General features: G+C 37.3%; 2 protein-coding genes across 4 annotated transcripts; one reads left to right on the forward strand and one right to left on the reverse strand.

Moving 5' to 3' along the window:
* Positions 1–877: 877 nt before the first annotated feature.
* On the forward strand, positions 878–10,855 carry LOC135154328 (myb-related protein A-like). Its single transcript, XM_064100431.1, has 6 exons — positions 878–903; positions 1,211–1,325; positions 2,707–2,817; positions 3,876–3,980; positions 5,313–5,507; positions 7,254–10,855. Exons 1-6 carry the CDS (start codon positions 878–880, stop codon positions 7,374–7,376), a joined length of 675 nt encoding a protein of 224 aa, XP_063956501.1. The 3' UTR covers positions 7,377–10,855.
* Positions 10,447–22,102, reverse strand: LOC129263726 (riboflavin transporter RibJ-like). 3 transcript variants are annotated; one of them, XM_054901635.2, is made up of 5 exons: positions 21,756–22,102; positions 19,347–19,584; positions 15,848–15,988; positions 13,216–14,403; positions 10,447–12,467 (listed from the first exon to the last, which is right to left on the reverse strand). In XM_054901635.2, exons 2-5 carry the CDS (start codon positions 19,543–19,545, stop codon positions 12,310–12,312), a joined length of 1,686 nt encoding a protein of 561 aa, XP_054757610.2. In that variant the 5' UTR covers positions 19,546–19,584; positions 21,756–22,102; the 3' UTR covers positions 10,447–12,309. The 3 variants fall into 3 exon arrangements, with proteins under 3 accessions (XP_054757610.2, XP_063957113.1, XP_063957112.1); XM_064101043.1 differs by lacking the exon at positions 21,756–22,102 and adding an exon at positions 19,680–19,694; XM_064101042.1 differs by lacking the exon at positions 21,756–22,102 and having other exon boundaries at positions 19,347–19,611.
* Between the last annotated feature and the right edge of the window lie 1,697 nt (positions 22,103–23,799).

Here is a 23,799-nt window from a genome sequence, read left to right on the forward strand (position 1 = left end):
AAGTTGAAATCGCTTGGCCTTGAGATGTGGGGGGAGATCCGTGCGGATAGTGAATCCAGGACGAGAATTTTTGTCGCGAACCTTGCTCTCGAAAGCTTGTAGGACTTCGTCGCGGTCAAACATTGATCCAAACCTAGCAATTATCGGGTCCGGCGTTTGGCGTTTGGCGTTCTTGGCTGCTTCCTGGGTAGGGCCTGCGTGGGAGCTGATGCGCGTTCACAAAATACATTGCATTCACCTTCTCTGGAGAGAATCCTAGCGTAGAAATGGCGACGCGAATATCCTGTAAAGCATTCTTTGATGTCTTGGGCGCTCCGGGTGTTGATTTGATTCCGTAGAACAACAAGTTGAGTTTCCGCTCATGTATGTCAAGACTAGTAATTGCATCTGTTAGCTTGGTCTCCGACTCATGGGCGTTCTCATCCATTTTAGGTAGCACCACATTCTCCAAATGCGCAATTCGCGCCGTCGTATTCTCTGCAAATTTTTGTAGATCCGTGGTAGTTTTTCGCACAGCTCCTATTTCTGCTCTCAAGTTAGAAATTCCGTCATTCATAATATTCAATTTTTCCATGATTTTATTCATTGACCCGTCAAAGTCGTTACGTAGCTTATCAATGGACTCCTCTGTTGCATACTCACGACGGCCACTTTGTTCGTTGATTTCATCGTCGGAAGAAGGCTTATTCCGCAAGGAATATGCCTTAGCATTAGTAGATTTGGTGTTATTAGATACTTTGCTCATGATTCTGTTGTGAAAAAGCGTTATTTGAAGAAGATGCAGACGGATTTTGTTGTGTATTTTTTAAGCTCCTAAAATTTCGTGCTACATGCTCAGTGCGCCCTCTCTATCCAATGTTATGTTTATATTTCCATTATGGGGCCTCCAAGGAAACAGTATCTGTATGCCAATTACTGATGGAGCCACCCTACTAAAAAAGACTTAAAAATGAATAAATTATCACTATTATTATCATTATAATCTGTTTTTATCATCATTGCGACACTTCTAACATGATTATCATCAGTAATCTTCCATTTCACTAACATTGTTGAAAGAGCTCTGTTTCTGTTTTTTTTCCTCCCCTATAGATAAAACCTTAATAGAACTATTACTAAAGGTAAATCAGGTTTCGAATAAAAACTATAAGCGCAAAACGCTTTTTGTTCATGATAATTATTGTCGGCCTGTTTTCTGTTACCATGGCAGCACATTCCGAACACCACGAATCAGACGATCACTGATTGACACGCCCAGGACTCCTACCCCATTCAAGGACGCCCTCGCTGCCATCGAGAAAGCAGGTGGACCGATCAGGAAAATGGTAAGCAATTTTTTTAAAGAACTGTTTGAACCATTTTCAACATTACACAAAATGAAGTAAAAAGTTTAACCCATATTCTGAATTATAAATACATCTAGCTAAATATATTTGTAAGATAGGAAATAATAGCAAAAATAGAAAGATATATACTAGTGATCAAAGTATATAGCTGTGGTGAATTATGGAGTTCTACAATCTAACTCCTACAGAGAAAGTAAAATTGAATTCCTATTGAATTATCTAGTTTTTAACACTGAAGAGGCTCCCCTGGATAAATTTGCCATTATTATTATTATAATAATTCTTATATCTTGAAGAACAGACAGAGAATCTCATTCAAAACACTGTTAATTGCATATAAATCATTATTACTTATACAAGGCATTTTAGGAGATTAACAAAAGCCATATTTTGCTTGCTACTTTCAATCAGAGACCAATGAGGTAAACATTTGCCATGTTGCCCTCCTCGGGCTTTGCCCATAGGAATCCTGTATAAAACAGAAGGCAATATTGGCCATACATGTATTTCTGCTAATGCGCTTGTGCAGTAGGAGCCGATTTTGATCGCTAATTTCAGTGTTTGAAAAATCTGGCTGGAACCAGTTTATGAACCAACGCATTGTAGATTTCTACGCGTTATGTGTATGTGCGCGCCATGCATGATGCGCGACTGGAAGGTAACAATTTGCGTCACAATTGCTTATTAAGGGTTACTTCGCTAAGTTTGTGAATAACCTGAAATCAAAAGTAGTGAAAAGCAAACAGGCATATAAATTGTTCCAAATAGTAGCTTGATTTGGACTTGAATTTCATATTGTACAGGCTTAGGTAATAATAATAAATATCGACTGGCTCTCAAATATGTCGCCCTTAAAAGAACCATATTGCCCTCGTCTAAAGACTCGGACCAATATGATTCTGTTGCGGGCGACATATTTGATGTTACCCTCAAGGCCAGTCAATATATAATTAATCTTTCAAGCCTTTATACTACATAACAGAATTACTCAAACTTAAAACCCAATCACATAGTCAAAGCCTGTGAAGTTCCACAGATAAATTATTATTCCAGATCTCGTCTGACAAAAAAAAAATCACACTCGGCGATCATGCATTTGCACTTGCTGCCCCCAAACTATGGAACATCCTGCCAATTGACATAAGAAGCTCTCCAATCTTGACTATCTTCAAATCAAAATTGAAAACATTTCTCTCAATTGCTGTGTACACATAGAATTAAGTAAAAAGAGCTCCAAACAATCGCAGCTGATTATATTCATATAAAAGCTGCGCTAGACAAATTAATGATTATATTTATGTTTAGATATACGAAGCAAATCTGAATAAAAAAGTGACACAATTCCTTCTCTTTTTCTTAGCCTCATACCCCAAACCAGCTTTCCGATATCTCAGAGATCATCGCGAGAGACGAGAGAGAGGGACAGAATAAAAAAGCAGTCAATAATTTGAAGCGTTCCATCCTCCAGAAGGTAAAGAATCTTTTTTGATGTTGTCATGTTAATGTGAAAAATTGAATTTAAGAGTGACCCAAGTCTACTTCTTGGCTAAATTGAAAACCCTGACCGCAGTGACTACCTTCAAGAGCAACCTGAAAACATACCTGTTTAAGAGTGCTTTTTAATAGACATTGACTTATTGTTCAGACATGTATTATATGTATAGTTTTTGTTCTGCTCTGAAGTGCCTTGAGCATCTAATCAAGATGGAAAGCGCGCTATACAGATCTAATGTTATTAAAGTTATTAAATTAAAGGGAAACTGTAGCTTATCAATGTGCTTATCTTGTGTGTAATTCATCCTGAAATTCCACTGAGTAGGGCCATGAATGAATGACACATGGGGGCGTTGTTGTTTAGTGGTTAAGCCTCGCGTCTTTCAATCTGAGGGACATGGGTTCGATTCCCAGCCATTTTTCCTTCAGCAAGGGTATATACTTGTATGAATAAAAACATTTGTGCCATAGGATTCTGGAAGAAATGTCGTTCTTGCTGAGAAATAAGCAAAATAAGCATGACATTTGTCAGGTCTTTTTCCAACCAATTGTAATTGTATCAGATCTAGATCCACAATGATATAGTGGCAATTAATCTTGGTTTTACAGAATTTTACATGAAATCAGTGTTTACTGCAACTACTAACATTTGTCTTTATAGCGCCCTGCAATTGACCAAACTCATTATGGTTATTTATTTCGGGTCATCGCAGTGCTAGTTTCCAACAATCCCAATTCCTAGACTCTTAACAGGTCTCTTGATTGCTAAACCACAATAAATAACCTCTGTGAAGTTACATGTTTAAAAGTGAAAACATGCAGTTTACTTCTGGTTGGTTAGTCTTCTAAATATTGCTCTCCTATAACAGACATGCCGCGTCTATTACATAACACCCCCAGGCATGCAGCCGAGTGAAAGACTTTCATCCCTTCTCTGTTCTGATATTAGCCTTGATTTCCCCATGATTTGTCAATGTAAGGTCGCTTTAATAAACATGTGCTCACCTGTTCTTCGCCCATTATTCTTTGTTCCAGGCTGAATCAGTATCGCCCATGAAGAAAGTCAGAAAGTCACTGTCCAGCTGCTTACAAAGGGAAAAAGAGAATGGGTCTGGAAACCAGACTAGGCAGGAGCCAGATGTAAGTTATACTTAGATGGAAGTGAAATAACTTAGCTCAAACTAGTAGAGCTAATTGCTTTTGCTGATTCCCCATATTAACAGTTTTGATCTAGGCCCCGTCTTGCAAAGAGTTGCGATTGATACGATCAACCACAACTATGGATGGCCATCAACATCTAAAATGCATGTTTGTTCAACATATATTCTAGATATGATCTATATGCATACATTCATCAGTCCCTTGAAAATTCAGTGTGGTTCTCTTTGTTTACTAAGGAGATTTGTGCAAATTTCCTGTACAAAAAATCATGGAATGGATGGATTTCCATACATTAGCTGAGATTGATTGGATCAATCATAACTCTTTGTAAGACGGGCCCCTCATCTGTAGAGTCACCACTCGAATCAACACCCATTTTCTGACTGTGGTTGAGTGAAACTATGTCTCTGTGTATTATCTCAGTTAACCTAAAATGGGGGGGGGGGGGGTTGCTCAAAATTTCTGTGACCATTCTGCGCGAAATTTTCTGACCGTGTCACTTTTTACCTTCATATCTTAACATATTACTTTAAGACCAAATTTGAGATGATATGTATGTGATAGTTATGCCCGGTTGACACTTGCACGCATTGTGGTGCCCACATTGCCCTGCATTGATGCACGCCAGTGCGGGACACTTTATGGCACGACTTGGCTTTATCAGTTCACTCATTGTCGCGACACGTTCACGACTTGTTTGCGCATAGTTCGTGTATAGTTCACGCTCTGTCCCGACGTGCTTTCAGCAAATATTCTCGTCACCCTATTCTGTGACGTATCTAGTGCAAATTTAAATATTCCAATGTTCTGGTGTTGTCACCCTCTACGTTCGTTGATTAGGACGACTTACACTGATCACGTGGTCTGCACTCAAAATTTTGCGCATATCATTCGCGAACTATGCATGAAGTTTGCTTAGCCTATGCGCAAAGTATACATGACCCTGTCATGAACTGCGTGCCACTAACCTGGGTGTGTGCCTACTCTTTTTTGCGCCACAAAATTTGATGCCACGCAGTGGTATGGAGTGGCACGACTAGGTTGCGCAAAGTTCATGAATTTGTAATGCGTGCCAAAATTGTCAACTTGTTCAAAATTTTGTCACGCACTTATCCGAAAGCTGGCATGCATAGTTCGCGCATTGGCCCGCATGATTGCGTGCCCACGCGCAAGCTATGCGGGAACCATAAAGCATGCAAGTGTCAACCGAACATTAGGAATCAAATCACCATTTCATAATACACATCATTTTGCTAGGAAGTATTGGAATAATGAAAAAAAAGTTTCTATCTTATCTATTTCTGCTTTCAGGAGAGTATCCTGGCGTCAAGTCTACTATTGTCGCCCCCAATTGGTAGTAAAGTGCAAGGGTCAATCCTCGGCGGTGAGATGAGTATAAAAGCTCTCAACGAAGCCTTCAGCATGCCTTCCACCCCATCCCCTGTCGCTCCGAAGAGGTCAAAGGTCAAAGCTGAACCTGCCAACAAGCCGCTAGTTCAAGCCAAGGTGATAATCACAGATAAAGTCACGCCAATGTGAATTTCCAATAGTTTCCTCAAATGGACTCAAACACCAAATTAAAGGGGTACTCCGGGCTGAAAATAATTCTATTTAAATAAATAGAGTAAAAATCCCCCGAGCAAAATGATGAAAAATTCATCAAAATCTGATAAAGTAATTGAATTTAGTTATTGAATTTGAAAATTAAGCAATATTTTGTGAAAAAATATACGAACACTGTCATAATAGTTCAACAGGTGGATGATGTCACACCCCCACTTTCCCTTCTCTTATGTTATGACGTGAAATGATTAATAATTCATATGATATGTCGCCCTTATAATAAGTAACAGCACTGAATGTATAATGCATTAAATCAGTTGTCATTACAATTTTTTTTCTCGGAGAACAAAATTTGATAAATATGATTTGATATAATAAAATACAAAAGAACAAGTGAGGATTTGACATGAGTTTGCTCATGGAATATTCATGAAGACGTGCATATAACTGTTTTACTGAAATAATCCATAACTTAAAACTGCCATTATTTTTGTTATTCCATGTCTGAATTTGATAAAAATATCAGTGTTTTGTTTGTCTGATTTTTCTTTATCCATTCAAATCATATTTTCAGCCAGAAGTATCCCTTTAACCCTAAAAGGACTAGGGGGGCCATGATGGCCCCCGCCTCGACGCTTAGCACGATATTTCCGAAATGCAAAAAATTAGCGATGCAAAATTTTATGACTTTTTTCTTTGAAGTCTCGCACAAATTTTGAGACCAAATTCGTGACATACGGGTATAGCATCGCGATGTCACGTGACTTTTTACGAGACAATGTCATGCCGAAAATGGCTCATTTTTATACTTTGTGTACAAAGTCTATGGGAGATGAAATTCATAAAAGGGTGATTATTTTTTATTCTAATAGGTCTGCTTAATTAATTTAGTGTTTTACTTAGTTGTTAAATGGTCTGTAATAATTTCCATTGAAAAAAACAATGAAAAACATAGATGAAAAAACAAGAAATACATAAGAAATTCTAAAAACAAAGAAATGCATAAGGAAAAAATTGGCTTTCGAAATTTTTCTTTGTGAAAACCTTTGAATTAGATTAAAAAGATGAGATCTGCAAAAAAAGAAGAAAATTCATAATGAAATTGGGTGTTAAATATGCAAATAATGTTTTTCATGAATAAATTAGCATATTTTATTCTTAATAAATAAAAAATAATTATTTTCAGAATGTTTTTTTTAATACTAGTAGTTTATGTGGTGAGGAATGTGCGTGCCAAATTTCGGCGCGATCGCGTGAACGGCGGCCGAGATCAGAAGGGGGGGGCCATGATGGCCCCCCTAGTCCTCAATAGATCTCAAATAGCCCAGTCCTTTTAGGGTTAATTAGGTTTCAAAATACCTGATAATTCATGTTCTGTGTTTACCTGAAACATAAAGTTTGCATAGATATGAGCCAGCAAAAAGACAAATTAGACACATTCTTATAAAGTTCTTGTAATATCCTTTCACACTAGAAAAATTGTTATGAACTTAAAGTATATTCCTGTTTTGTTTGTAATTTTGAAAAGTACCAGAGAACTTTTATTTTAAACACTGTATCTAATTCACTGGATGAAAGCCCTAAATGTCTTTTACAGTATTCCATCTTCCCCAGCAAGCCTTTAACTTTCCAGTCCATTGATGCGTTGCCAATTTATTGAATCTTTACTGATTTTCTGTATCTTTCCAGGCGTGTCCAAACAAAGAATGGTGGCAGATCACTCTCGGTCAGACTCGGGACCAACAGTTCATGAGCGGTCAAGCGCGACGGATGATTCTACGAGAACGTGTCCCTAGGTCACTCGTACTTTAAGCTGAAAAATGGCATATCAGGTCATTCCTTTGTTTTACACATTTGCAGTTCCAAAGGAGCATAAACATTGTATTTTCATCTGACTTCCGATTTTTTCCCCCCTGCAGTAATTCCATTTGGGAAGCTGTTTGAAGTAAGAATGCATTGAAGTGCTCTGAAGGGACTATACAATAGATATTTCAGATGATTTCTTCTCTCACAATTGAATAGTCATTCACCTGAATGCCTAAAAGTAGCTTTAAAAACTGGTCTGAACCAATGACTTATGCAGATTTCATTTGCGGATTGTGCTAAATTTGGCGTGTATATTGATAAAGCGTCCAATATGGTTCTTGAAGTGACGCCAGAACGCGACTATTTTGTGTTGCTGATTTTTTTTTTTAAATAGAAATATACAGAACGCAGTTGAGAGCTTGTTTTATCATTCTGGACAACGAAATGTTCAAATTGAAATGCTTTTACGCTTCGTATCTGAACATGCCCCCAAGAATTAGGAGTGCGCATTTTTATTTAATCATATTATACTTCAAAATACAACACTTCAATTTAAATGCTTTATCGCTTCATAACATGTATCCGAACATGCCTTGGCAAATGTTGGAAGTATGTTTGCTCGTAGCTTTCAAGTTTAAAGGTAAATGAAAGTAATGTATATCTTTGTATATCTTGTATCTTGAGATTGCAGAATTTGATATATTTCTGGCATGCCTCTATTATGAAACTATGTAAATATAGTGTATTTCATACCAGGCAGGATGTTGTACTAGGAAGTCACTTAGCATAAATGGAATCTGAAGCGATCTCTCCAAAATGGGACCATATCCCATTTTGCCATTTTCATAAAAATGTGCCATAATTCGTTATATTAATATTTTCAAAAATATGATTTTTATTTCCAAGATAATTTTTCCAAATGAGCAAGTGGGAAATGTTCTCTTATTTTTCATTTTTCTTTTTTATCAAAGCGATTTGAGCTCTTGATGTTTCGTCCAGAATAAATAGATATGATCTGTTTTTTAATTTTCTTGACAAACGGTCATCTGAGATCGCCTACGTGCAAAACCACATTCATTATGTTAGTAAAATAATCACTATTGATCAGTTTCTAACTATGATACAATAACTTTGATACAACAATACATGTAATATATAAAAAAGTACAAGTAAAAACATTTTTTTGATTATCAAATAATATTTATTTATTTGTCATAGACAGATGTAACATGATTATAAACATACATAAAAAATAATGAAACTCTTCAATCCCTTATAGACAAATAGTTATTTCACATAACTGTATAAATACGTTTTAATACTGTAAATCAACGGTGGTTTCTTTCATATCAATAATACACAAACAACCATTAAATATAAACTAAATCTGCCAAGCACATATGTTGTTAAGTTTGCAGCTCTCACGAAAATTCAATACATGTATTAGTACTCTAATAATATCAATATGAACTATATGAATTTAGTGCAACTAATCATTCTAATAATTAACAAAATAAATGCACTTAAGAAAATTTGAACAATAATGTATAATTATGTTTTGTGTTCTATTTAATTGGTGATTTGTGCAGTGTTAGAATAGAGTCATAAATCAGGAAAGAAAAACAAAATATAGATACAAAGTGAAGATTTTACGTGTGTATTTCAATGATGAAACATTTTCACTAAAAGTGGAGAGCCTGAATCACTACAAAAAAAAATGATTTGAAAATTTATGTTAATGAGATTCTAGCATCAAAAGTACTTGATGATAGAGTAGCAACTAAGAAACAAATAGTAAAAGAATTTGACAAATACAGATAGAAGGAGAAAGTTGATCTGGATGGTATGAAAAGGTAAGAATAATAATGGTATATCATGCTAACCAAGATTTTGTACAGACAATGTTGTGTATATACCCAACTTTTGTATAAATGGCTTAATTTATATAATTATTAGTAACTGTAATCGAGTGGACTTTGCTTTTAAGTCTACATGAATTTCCAAATTCAAGAATAGTTGGCTAGACCGCTTCCATGACATTTTATCCGGCGACATTGCTCCACTGCAGATTCCACACATTAATGGAATGACCAACTTCAAGCCTGGATTGAACACTATACCCTATCCTAAACCTAACCCTCCTATAAAACCCTATCTCTATGTCTTAGACGAAATAAAGTCTGGAGCAATTGTCGCTGGAGCAAAAGTGGCGTTACCGGCTAAACCTACATGTACATGCTGTGTTAGATAATAATCTTATATAAAATCTTTTATTAGCAGTTGGTTATTTTTTATATTTTTTTTTCTCTTGGTTTAATGTTTTGTTGTGTATATGATGTAAATATTGTAACTGCAGATTATCTTTATCAGTGCTATTTTTGGGTTATGAATGTATTTAGTTTATAGATCTTAATTTTACTTTGCTTTTGTTGTGTATGTACATGTATGCATTCCAAAGAAGTGGGGACGGGCGACCAGTCTAGTTCAAAAATCTTAAAAGATGATACATTCTTGTATCCCCAAACATCCTAAAACAAACATTGATTTGCAGGTATTTAGGAAACTATTCTGCTTACATTTCATTTTGTTCAACTTGTACACAAATGTTTAAGGACAAAAACATTAGCATAAGTTTCGATTTTGTTATACAATCATTTGCAATATCAATTCTCATCTACAATCACCAGTTTTGCCTTTTGATAGGATTACAAATTTGATAGTGTATTTGTAGCATATATGCTATATATTTCATATTGTAAGTGATATGAAACCAATTTTTGAATGATTTGGTTTGTCTAGTCTACACAGAACATGAAACTAATCTAATCTCTTAATAAATCGTCTGTGTCAATATGTCATATTTCCACTTTTGTTTGTAATCTCCATTTGCCGATAATGACATCTGTAGTTTTGAGTTTGAAATTGGAATGGCAAAATAATACCCATAGCACTGTTGAATATTCTGTTTAATTGAAAAATAGGTCCCATTACCAGGTATTACGTTAGCTGTGTTTAATTTTTCTTTTGTTTTCTGTCTTTTATGCCATGTCAGTAGACAAAAATCTATTGTTTTGGGGGGGTTGGAAAATGTGAATATCTAGATTATGCTACCTTCATGATCAAAAGTTTAAGCCTTTTGAATATCACTTTGTTCAGATAGTAGGGATTCTTGTGTTACATAATGAGAATGTCTTCGGGGACGCTAAATGCTACAACACGTTTCAACAGGATGAAACCACCAATCAACCAAGCCAATTTCCCTTCCACACGTGAGGCAAAGATCCTCTACTCTGGCTGCTGCCTTTTCGTGGAGTCCTTTTGACAAAATAACGTTAGGTTCAGTGAAGAAAATAGACATTGGAGCCCTTGTCTATATTGTGTGAGGGAAAATTGCGCTTCATACATTATGTGAAATTGATAAAAAAAACCTATACATGTATGTATTTTGTGTGTATGATGTGAACAAATACATTGCAGTAACTTTATATCATGGCTATCTGAATATTCTTTTTGCTTGATTTCAATGTATACTAATCGCCGTGGTAGTTGACATTCCAGCAAGATTTGCTATCATAGCAACTCTTAATGAAATGGGGCCCTGAAGAGAGAGATTAACAGAAAATGATTATTTAATACATATCAGAGATAAATTGCCACTCTAACATTACAGAAAGCCTGTCTCACACTATGCGATTCGTTGCGATCCGAATTTCAAATTAATTGTGATAACATTTGGTACGAACATTCCAACCAATAAAATATTACGGATCAGAGTTCACATTAGTAGTAGGACTACTGAAATCCAAGTTCAGTCCATTTAGGGCCTCCCTAAATGAATAAAAACAAATTCAATTCCAAATCGTAATGACATCGCCTGCGACTTGAAGCCGATTTGGACTTTACTCCGACCATATAGGGCTTGCCACAAAAAATATGATTTTAGTTTTCCTAACAACATGCCAAACTTTAAATAAAATTTTTCTTCTTGGAACTTTTATATTTAATGCAAAATGTGATTTCTTGAAAAATCGCAATGCACCGGATCACATACAACATTGAAAGTAGATAGATATATTTTAGTCTCTGGGAGACATTGCCTGACATGCTGCAATTCTTAGATTTGGCAAACATGATGTCTCCTCTAATCCACTCGGCAAGGAATGCAGTCTTCCAGAATACTTGGAGTGATGTCTTCCATGGTGTCCACCGGGACTTCTCATGGACACTATTACTATTACAGGTCTGGTGAAGACTATCCCCAAAGATAATACCTATGAATGGACATTGTATATTAACTGGAACTGTGGGAATAAAGTCTTTCACGGAGATTACTGCCTTCTGGACATCTGTATGTGTTACACCAGCACTCCCCCTGGTAAGATCTCACTTCCAGTCTTTTGGACAATGCTGGTTAGGATAGGTAATGAGAGCCCTGCTTTTAACACCAACATCCCTGATTCATGGAAAAATGTCCTCAAGAATTATTAAGGCAATAATTATATTAAAGGATTTTACAGGTACTTTCATTGGTAAGGACTCTGCTCTTTCTGCCTTTTGGACAATGCTGGCAAGGATACATGTAGATAAAGAGAGCCCTGCATATGATGCTTTCGAAATCAATACCCCTGATTCATGGAAAAATGTCTTCAATGATTCCTGAGGCAATGTCTGCAAGGATTCCTGTGGTAATGTCTTCAAGAATTCCTTGGGCAATGTCTTCAAGGATTCCTGAGGCAATGTCTGCAAGGATTCCTGGGGCAATGTCTTCAAGGATCCCTGGTGCAATGTCTTCAAGAATTCCTGGGGCAATGTCTGCAAGGATTCCTGGGGCAATGTCTTCAAGGATCCCTGGGGCAATGTCTTCAAGGATTCCTGGGGCAATGTCTTCAAGGATTCCTGGGGCAATGTATTCAAGGATTCCCAGGGGAATGTCTGAGGGCTAAACAGATACTTCCCTTGGTGAGGAATCTCTGCTCTTTCGTCTCCTTATCACTGCTGCTATCAGAGGTGCTGTTATGAGAATCCCGCAGATGACATCAATAAACCCAATGACACAGAAGGAGATGTTATATGACTTGGTCCTGTCATAGATACCACCTGTGTACATAAATTAGAAAGAAGGAGGGTGTCACTGTCAATCAATGATTTGACTCTTTCAGCTGAATTTGTTGGATATCTCATATGGGGCATTACATTATTTTAATGCCTGAATGATCTAATTTTTAAATTGGTAATGTTAGTATCATTTTTTTTAATTGCTACAATTTTTTCAAGTTTTCAGAAATGAAATACAGATTGATAATTCTCTCTATAAATGCACTTGCTTGTTTGAGAGAGATACAGTACGTATGGAAACTTGCTGGAAAGTAAAATGATAAATCCGACAATATTTCAAGTTCTCAATTCTAGAGAGGTTGAACTTGAAAGCATTGAGGAAACAGAATACCAATAGTACACAGCTCCTCGCCACAATATTGAAGTTTACTTACAGTTTTCTGTAGAATCTGATTTTTTGGGGTGATATTTCCCCAATTTTGAGGGGTGGATAACACAAATCTTCTTGTAATTGCAAAATGTATAAATGCCGTTTTCCGCAGTTGCCATGGCAACAGATTAATCTCGAAAAAGAATACGCATTTCCCAGTTATTGGTAGATAAACATGGTATAAATGATCCAATTGATCAAATTCAAGCTTCCAAATTAATACAAATGAAATTTATGAATATTTTAGGGTAATTAAAATAGTCCCCATTGGCCCATAGCCATTGTAACAGCTTATCCCCCCATCATCCGAAAAGTGCACATTTGATAAAAATATAGAAATCCGTCTGTTTCATAGCTCACCTAAGAGGGCGCCACTAATTGGAAACCCAATACCAAGAGAGACAAGAAGCATAGAGACGGCTGCCTTGTACCTCTCAGTGGCAACAGAACCATTGACAATGATGAACTGCAGCGATGTCTTGGCTCCTAGAGAAAAACCATTTACGAAAGACAGCAGAGACAGAAACCAGAAAGTAGTGGCACCGTAATTGATGAAAAACGCGACTGAAGATAAAAGGTTCATGATGAGGTACGCGACCTCGTTAGGAATGAACTTCTTGGCTGTGAAGAAGCCAATGCAGAAGCGTCCGAATATATTCCCGACGCCGCCGGCTGTCGCGACGTAGACGGACATCTGTGAGTCGAAGCCCTTCGCTTCTGCGTTAGGAATAACAAAGAGAACCCAGCCATCGTAGGAGACTCCAAAGAGGATTGTTGCGAGGCATATGCCAAAAAAGACTGGGTAATCCTTGAAGAGGTAGAGGTCAAATAACTCGGCAATGCTGTGGCACCATCTTCCAAAACAAGTCCGATTTGGGTTGTCTTTTGGACAGTCTTCAGAGGCGATTGCCTCTTTGACAGATACACTGTTTGAGGTTGTATTGTACGATGCTACTAGTTCGTGGTGATGTTTGCTGTCCGAGTTTTCCACTTCGGAGCCAAAGCTTGTATAGCCATTGGGGGGTGCATCTTCGGTATCGCTGATGCGACGTATAAGAACTTTGCCATCTGATTTGCAATTGGTGTTGGTGTTTTCAGAGTGTCTCAGATGACCATTGCCAGTATGTTCATGAAGTATCAGATCATCTGTCTCACCTTCTGAATCAACATACAAATCAGTTGTACCATTTTCTTCTTCTACCCTCCCGCATGCTCCTGATGAACAATGTCCACTGTGCTCCCTTTTGCTCTCCCTCTCCATCTCCATTGTGTCATCCAGAGGCAATTCTCCTGTTGCTGACTCCTCTGCCTTTGGGACTGGTTCTAAGAGGGCGCCACTCACGAGTGTATTAAGATTAATGGCTCCTAGGAGCATCAAGGCACCCCTCCAACCATAGCTGGTGACAAAGACCTCAAAAAGAAGCGGTAGAATCATAAGACCAATACCTCCACCTGTCAGGTTGATGCTTGAGGCAATTTCAAACAGATCAGGGAAGTAATCCACGGGACTGGAGTTTGCTGGTAAAACCACTGTGCTAAAGCCGATCCCTGATGCATTGAGAAGAAGAGGGGGGAAAGGGACATGAGAAACAGTACAAAGACCCATTCTTGCAAACATTGATGCTTAAACAAGGAAAGTTCATATCTGACAACTTATAGGATGATAAATTTTGATGAAATACTCCTAAAATGTGTTATCATTTAATGAAGACTATCCAGGAATGAAAATGTTCATTAAAAAACGGTTATAATTATAAACAAGTGGAATGCCTCTGGCCGTCTCACCTGCATCACGCAATTCAATATAGCAGCAGTGCTGATTTTGAAAACTACTATAACTCGCACAAGATGTTCAGTGATACTTGGTTACTCTTATTTCCACGTTTTATGAACTAGACCAATACACTTATAGAGATATGATGGCAATTCAACAAATACCCCCAACGTGGCCAAAGTTCTTTGACCTTACATGACCTTTGACCTTGATCATGTGACCTGAAACTCGCACAGGATGTTCAGTGATACTTGATTACTATTATGTCCAAGTTTTATGAACTAGACCAACACACTTTCAAATTTATGGCTGTAATTCAACAAATACCCCAATTTGGCCAAAGTTCATTGACCCTAAATGACCTTTGACCTTGATCATGTGACCTGAAACTTGCACAGGATGTTCAGTAATACTTGATTACTATTATGTCCAAGTTTCATGAATCAGATCCATAAACTTTCAAAGTTATGATGGTAATTCAACAGATACCCCCAATTCGGCCAAAGTTCATTGACCCTAAATGACCTTTGACCTTGGTCATGTGATGTGAAACTCATGCAGGATGTTCAGTGATACTTGATTAACCTTATGTATAAGTTTCATGAACTAGGTCCATATATTTTCTAAGTTATGATGACATTTCAAAAACTTAACCTTAGGTTAAGATTTTGATGTTGATTCCCCCAACATGGTCTAAGTTCATTGACCCTAAATGACCTTTGACCTTGGTCATGTGACATGAAACTCAGGCAGGATGTTCAGTAATACTTGATTAACCTTATGGCCAAGTTTCATGAACTAGGTCCATATACTTTCTAAGTTATGCTGTCATTTCAAAAACTTAACCTCAGGTTAAGATTTGGTGTTGACGCCGCCGTCGCCGCCGCCGCCGCCGCCGCCGCCGTCGCCGTCGGAAAAGCGGCGCCTATAGTCTCACTCTGCTATGCAGGTGAGACAAAAATTGATACCGAGGACAGGAAGGTAAGTACAGCTAGGGGCTGCAGAACGGTTTGAAAGGGTAGGGGGTGAGCCAAAAGGTGACGGGGACTGACCATGCCCCCCCCAAAAAAAAAAAAAAAGATCTGATGGTCATTTTAAAGTTTTTGTACAAGTTTACTGAGAAAAGATGGAGAAAGGGAAGGATACCCACCCGTTCCATTGCCCCTGAAGTATACGTAAAAAATATAATAGCGAAATTTGAATAAATAATTGATTTACCAAACAAAAACAGAGCTGCAGCGAAGAGTGATCCTTTCATTGCAAAGGCTGATAAGATGAGACCTAGTGATCCAATCAGGCCACCAGCCATGACTACCTGACGGACAGAGAACCGCCTTAGAAGAGGGGTGTTCAATACCGCTGGAGAAAGATAGATAATACAAGAAACGTATTCTGAAGCCGGGTTTAACTTAAACTCAGGTTTAAAGTTGTGGTTTAAGTATGGATAGCCAATTGTTACATAAATCACTAACAGTAGAGATATCATATTTCAGCTCATTTGGCTCTCAAATCATTCATATTATTTTGCCTAGGAAGTATGAAAAGATAATTGTCTTCATCATCGATGAATCGGGAAAGAGCACAGCAAACATACAACTTACAAAAAATTTTGACACATTTGGCTTCCCATAATTTTAGCAGAGAGTTAGACCATGGTCTAAGTTAAACCCGACTTCAGAATACGGACCATAATGTCTTAGATCAGAAGAAAATCATACCTGGGGACGTTTCATGAAAGTTGTCTGCACTGACTATGCTGACTAAATTGTCAGTGCTGACATTTTCAGTGAAATCCTTGGTTTTGATTAACTAAGAAGCACTGACCTCTGATTGATATGGTAAGTGTCGGAGGAAGACATCTTTTCACTGCTGACAACTTTCATGATTCTTTTATCCATGAGATAATTGGATTTTAATTTCGGGCAACAAGTTAAATCAAAGAACTAGCGTAGCAGCAAGTGAGACAAAATATAGGCCTATGGCTACAATTATTCAAGGGTTTTGAAAATCAAGCCTCATACCATTATCCAATCATGTTTATTTAAAAGACAAGTCCACCCCAATAATTTCATTCAAATCAGATGTAAAATAATAAAAAGTTATGATTTTTCAAATGTTTTCTTATTTTTCCCTTAGTTGATAAAGTCACTCAATATTTCTTTTGTATTTTAATGAATGAATCGTACAATATTTCATCCCAGGTTTTACATAAAGGGAACCATTTAATCAAATCACAATGGGTTCCAACAATGGCTATTCCACGTCCATGTTAAAGAGAGGAATCAAACTATTTTACACATTGTAACGAGTAGTAAATCAAAATGTTTCACATTTCATGCAATAAAATAGAAAAAAATAAAAATATAGTGAGTGGGCGACGTCATCAATACCGACCGGAATCTGCACATAACTCATCATGGAGATGAAATTAAGCAAACCATCAAAATGTCATAACTTTCGTTTTCACATCCGATTTTGATGAAATGTTCAGCATTGATTGATTTTCCCTCTTTAACTCAATCAACCTTTCGATAGCATTGAATTCCCCCATCGATATAAAACACTATCCGCATCCGGAGTATATAAGGTTCCGGAATCCGATGTCGGACAAATAACAATAATCGGTCCTTGCTGTTTAAATAATCAATACTGGTGATTAATTCTGACACACCCGATACTCAATTAAAACAAGCATAATCAATGATGAATGAAATTCAGTAAAAATCAGAAATCATTTGTGGTTTTGAATTTGGGAAATTCTGACGTCACCTGCAACTCTAACCACGCAGAAACCATGGAAACAAAAGGATCATAACTAGTATATTGGAGTAGCATTAAAAAAAGAGATTGAATGACCCAGGTGAATGACGTCTCTTGAACAGCGGGAAAAAAGGTTTCAATTTGGCCGATATTATTGATGTTTATAGGACAATGGATGAGAAAGACTAATTCAAGGGGAACTTTGGCTCTAAATTTCTCATTATCCCCGACCCCAGCGTTATTTATAGATTTTTTTAGGGGGGCGGAGGAAGCGGGGGTGGGGGGTCCTGTCCCCCCCTAAATTTGAGGTGGGGGACGGACCCCCCTAAAATTTATGTTGATAATCTTTTTTTTTTTTTTGCTTGTCCAATTTTATACCTGTGTCCATCCCAAAATTCCAGGTGGGATCCCCCTAGATTTTTTGGCTTCCGCCGCCCATGGGCGGCGGAGTTAAATTCAAAGATGTTCCGTTGCGAGTCCACCAATCTTCTGTTTTTTTCCAAAGTCATTGATAAGAGTTTTCATTCCAGCATGTGTGAATTATTGATTTAAGGTCGCCACATGGTAGGCAGTACAGAGACATTGATTTCCGTTTATTTTCGGTGAACTTGATTCAACAATTTACCATCTGTTTTCTATAAAACAAATATCTAATAGCAAATAATACAAAGTCACGCAATCCACTATTGCATGGTGGTCAGTTATAATGGTGAATGACATCACAAATTTCAACGACGGTGTGACCTTTTATGAGAATTTTAATTTCATTGACAATTACAATTAAACGAAAACGGAACAACAAAGAAATGCAACCGGTATTATTTATTTTTTTTCACTTTGCTTTAACCTATAAGCCAATAAAAACAATGGTTTTAACCAGCATATGGTTGAATTGGTACCAAAATGAAGTTGACTTATTATCAACACTCTATTTTCGTTAAGTTTCAGTCCTTCCGAGAAAATAAAACTTGCGAGAACTTGATGACTCTATTTACAATCAAAACATGAACCATAAGTGAGAAGTCAAATAGAATACGGAACATATCACAGCATAATCGCATTTTTACTTTGAAATAATAATAATAATAAAAAACTTTTTATTTGTTGATTTGTGTTTTTACATACTAGTCACACCCCTTTTGTCTTTAACCACGGTCCAAGTTCAGCTTCCTTTGAAAATTATCCACAGTTATCCTCAAATTTGATGATTAGATTTCTCTTACTTTGCTATTATTCACAAAAGATGAAATAAAAAAGGACGAGGTGACCAACAACATATTTTTAGAAATGTGCTTAGCTTAAAACATTTTCGTTATTAGAGTTATTCATATTTACCTATATTCTTAAACAAAAACTATAATATTCTTCGTCTACGATTCCTTTAACTCCCGATTGTCTAGAGAGCATCTTAAGTGCCAAGTACTGGACTAAAACCAGCGACATATTGTCTTGTATTTTTCTAAATTTCCCTCTCAATTTCAAGGAACTTCATTTTGGTAATCGATAAACGTTAATTGCCTTTTTGTTCTCTCATTCCGTTTTACTGGCCATTTAAACGTTCAATGAAAATTGTGTTATCGTGAAAAGCCACATCCCGGAATTGAAGAACATTCGGACGCGAACAAATCGTACAGTGTCATTCGACGTATCTTTACGTCGTATATCCATACGTCGTACAACCATACCTGGTGGGCGTTTCTTGCTAAACTTGATCGTAAGTTACGAGGGACTTGACGAACGACTGGTTAATCAACGCCAGTACAATATATGGCGCACTTATTTTACCACAAGATAGGATCACCAATCGTCCGTAAAGTCACTCGTAACTTACGAACAGCTTTATGAAACACCCACCAGAACGTTCTCGTGTGGATGTGACTTTCAATTACAATACAATTCTTGGGATAGGCTGCAGTAAATGAAAAAAGGAAGAAATATCAAATGGAATATTGCTTACATAACCAATACGTAGCCCCATGGGCCATGCCGATGATAGTTCCAATGTAGGCCGTGGAGGTCCCGAAGTCTGACGTCATATCATTTAATATCACCCCGAACGACCGCACGGTACCGGTCTCCAGGAACGATACGAAGAATACACCGGTCAGGATGAACCATCGCTTGGTACCACGTGTTAACCGATGACGAACCTCCATTGTGACGTCACAATTAGTCACGACTCGCCGGTGAGGAATCTAAAAAAGTGGGTAATGAAATGATAGATATCATAAGCCGTCATTAAAATCATCGACGTCACTGGTGGTAAATTTCAGGTAGGTGTCGTTCTTACCGAATTCTGACTTTACCAGCGAGCTTTTGTGATATCGGGACGGTTCCCGAGAATGCTAAATACTACAATAGGAGTCAATATGGAACAAACTGATCAACCAATCCATGTCCCCCTTCCACGCATGCGTCAACAATACATCTCTGCGTCTGTGGCTGTTTTGCGTTAAGTCTACAATACTTTGATTTAGTTTCCCTTCCTCTTGAACAGTGACTTTGTTCAGTCATGATACGGTTAAGAGTACAAATGAACCATTACTGTCAACGTAATGCCCTACATGCAATGTTACTTTCACTTTGAACACTCAGTTACACACAGAGTACAGGGCCGGAACTATAGGGGGCGTTCAGGGTCCCCCCCTGAAAAAATATGAAAACAGAAGATTAAACCGCTTTTGTTTATTTTATTCTTTTTTTTTTTACTTGAAAGCACCTTGTTTCCTCTTGTCAATTCCTTCCCCAGGAGGCAAACGTTGAGAACCATTATTTCATTTCTTTGGTTTATCTTTATTTTATTTCTTTTATCTATTCTTATTTGTTTACAAGTGAACTCCATCACAAAAACTTTATAGGTATGCGAGCTGGGGCCCGTTGCAGAGAGAGTTGCAATCAAACGCATCTTTAAAAATCATGCGTAACTTCATTTTCAACCAATCAACAGCACGCATTTTGGACTTGCGATTGATTTTTTGACTTGCGTTTAAACGCAACTCTTTCTGCAACGGGCCCCAGATTGTATAAGCAGAACATCCGTCTCGCAATGTTGGGTTCAATGGTATTTCTCTTTCCGCTAAATGAACAATAGGCTAAATTAAGGTTGGATCAAAATTCATCGTCGTGTGTGCTATATGATTTCATTAAACTTGTCGCTTTGAATGATTGTTTGCTTCAATTATGTTTTTATTATTCAAACCCCCCCGCCCCCCCCCCGATGAGAAAAAAAAATCAACTTCTTCAAACGGGGGGGGGGGGCTAAAAAGAGAGTGATGGGAAGGTTAGGGGTAGGGTACTTGCACCCTGCACCCCTAACCGTGATAAATAAATGGATAATTGAATGAATAAACTAACTAAGCATGAACTAAGAAACATATATGTATAAGCATAATACAAAATACAAAATAAAACCCCGCTCCTGAGTGTGCGTGTTTTTTGTGAAATAAAAAGATAACAGCCTTGAATATATAAAAATGTGCTTCATATAATATTGGACAGCATACAAAAAAATGAGTGTTCTCGTTCTTATACCCAACAAATTGCAGTTTGAAACTTACAATACAAAACGGCCTCAATATGAAATCTAAATTAATCAAAAGCCCTTTGAAAACAATGTAATTCAGGTCTTCGTAACATACGCTTTTGAAGCCTTTCTTTGTTTTTTTCGATTTGTATATGAAGTGATATTTTGCTCCTCGTGTTGACGCTATTGTTATTCCAATTTGGCTATAATGCCTGGTAGGTTTTACGCAACGGGTCCCGGGGCGTTACACCTCTTTAATAATACCGAATTCAACCGAACAATGGTCAATTTCTTTTACATGTGTTGATTAATCATGTAAATGTTGGCTATGACGGGTACCAGCAAAATTATATGTCAATCCAACGCTAAATATCACATTCACAATAATACTATATAGAATACACGTCCACGGACAACATAAATAAGTTATAATCTCCGTTGTGAATACAACAAGCAAATTCAGATAATTGTTATACTCCTCATAGTATATTTCTGGCATTTAAGTTTGATAAATAAGCCCCTTAAAGGTGAAAATAAATCTAAAAGTTATCGGCCATTGCTTCAGATGCTGAATACCATTTTCCTTTTCAACCTGGACAAAACTGGAGAATGCGCAACTCTATGCTTACTTCCTTGCAACAGTTTTCAAAAGGCGACAAAATATATGCGTGACAATTTGCATGGTGAACATAACGAAATATACTACGTATTGAAAAAAAAATCCCGATAAAGGTTCAATCATTTACACTCTATCGATCAAGCTCAAAAAACCTCCTGACTCAAACATTGTCATCCTAACCCAACCCTCTCCAAAAAAATAAAAATAAATAACAATAATCATACCCTAAGCACACAATACTGCTATCCCTCCTTTAATATTGTTGTCCTGTCGCACAAAGATCGGTCATAGAAATAGTCATATATCAGCAAAGTAACAACCAAGGTCATATCTCGTTCATTTGAATACGATAAGATAATCCACATCAACAAAGTTTTCGGTAGTACACGGAGGCTGAATTCACAAATCTATCAAAGTATAGTTATATCATGCAAGTCTTCAGTAGTATTACAATAGTTGAAGCAGAAGAAAAGAAAACATCCACCGGTGTGTATTTTTTCAAACAAGCTGCTGTCCCATGTTACAACACGTCTTTTATCGGGCGATATAACTTACTATTGACCTCACTTATGAATGTGTTTGGGATCCGCGCGCACGTTGCACTTTTCGATAATAAGCGGACGTGATTGGTTCAAAGTGCGAAATGTTCATTCTATCCTACTTCCTGGAGCGACGAGTTGTTTCCGCGTCGGTGTGTAATCGGTCTATCATTCAGTGCATGGGTGTGATCGTCTCGTGAGGCGTGAAATCTGGAAGTACTTTATTCTGAACGAGACTTTTCAGGGTTGCTTTAAAACTTGGTCATTGCCATCGTCAAAATCATATGTCAATGAAGGATTTTTAGCTTTAAGTTGAAGGTGTCTTTGTTTGAAAACTAGTTCTTTGGAAAGAGAAAAATGGGTTGTCAATATTTAGCCTATACATCAACCATTGGCCTAATAAGTCCATGCATCAACTGGGCTGATAATGGTTTTCCAGCAGAACGGGTGATAATGATGTATAAATTTCCAAAGGGTCGATTATTTAGTTGCCTATTCTATGGCGAACTATAACATACCCGGTGCAATAGAGCGAGATCCAGCTGCTGTAAAAAATCTAATGATATCATTATCTTGCTATTTCTTTTCTAATTCAAAACAATATCCGACCACATCAATTATTTTTACGAGTGGATACACGGCCCTGGGAAACGCACCCCCAAGATTTTTTGCTGAGGTGGTGTGTATGTTAAACACCAAAAGCAGCACCCCCTGGAAATCATGGGAGTATTTCATGAAAGGACTTGTCAGACGTTTTATTCGACAGTTACTGTGGTTACACTGCCTCTCAGCCAATCATAATCAACGAAAGTTGTCAGATCTGACAACTTGTCGGACGAAAATCATGCCGATGAAACGCTCCTCTTTTTATAATATCCTTTCTGACTGGTTGTTTCTTTGAACGAAAGCTGTACGAGGTTTATCGATAAAAAAAGGAAGAAGAGTAAACAGCGATATTTTATATTGTCTGTATGTTTTTATGAATAGTTTTTCCCCGAATTCCCAGGCCCGGCAATGTGTTGAAGTAATTCCATAATAATTGTATTTATCCGAGGGTCTGTTATGTAAGCATTTACGAGCTAGTTGATCATGACCATGTGATCAAAAGCGGGAGTGCGGGTGGGTATGTTATACCATGGTTGTACACCATAATCAGTAACCCATGCTAAAATTAAAAAAATTGACACATATTCCTGGTATTCTTTATTTCGGAATCGATATGCTTTTATTATTACATGTTATCATTTCATTTTTTTTTCTAAACCACAAACTCCATTTTAGTTTAGAAATGGAATATTCATTTTCTCCGACAATACCACGAGAGTGACACACGCAACTGTTGTGTGAAGTAGAGTTCGGCTGCTGTGTAAAAAAAATCACAGGCAGACCCGGCGGGATTCGAACCCAAGATCTCTGTGATTTGTGTTCTTTCACAGCAGCCGAGCTCTAGTTGCGTGTGTTACCCTCGTGGTATTGTTGGAGGAAAAAGGAATATTTTATTTCGTGTCTTTTATCACCCAACGAATTATTATTAGTCCATCCATTTCTGTTTGTTTTAATAAAGCCCACCTTTTTGCTTTTATTTTTTTTTCTCGTGATAAAATTCCCTTCATTTTCCACTGAAAACTTTTTTTTCAATTTTTTTTCTTAACAAAATCTCCTTTAATTTTTGAGTGAAGACCATTACGCATTAACCATGTTAACCATTGATCCACATTGTGAAGATCTT

Source organism: Lytechinus pictus, chromosome 6 (genome assembly GCF_037042905.1).
Source record: "Lytechinus pictus isolate F3 Inbred chromosome 6, Lp3.0, whole genome shotgun sequence".
Lineage (NCBI taxonomy): Eukaryota > Metazoa > Echinodermata > Echinoidea > Temnopleuroida > Toxopneustidae > Lytechinus > Lytechinus pictus.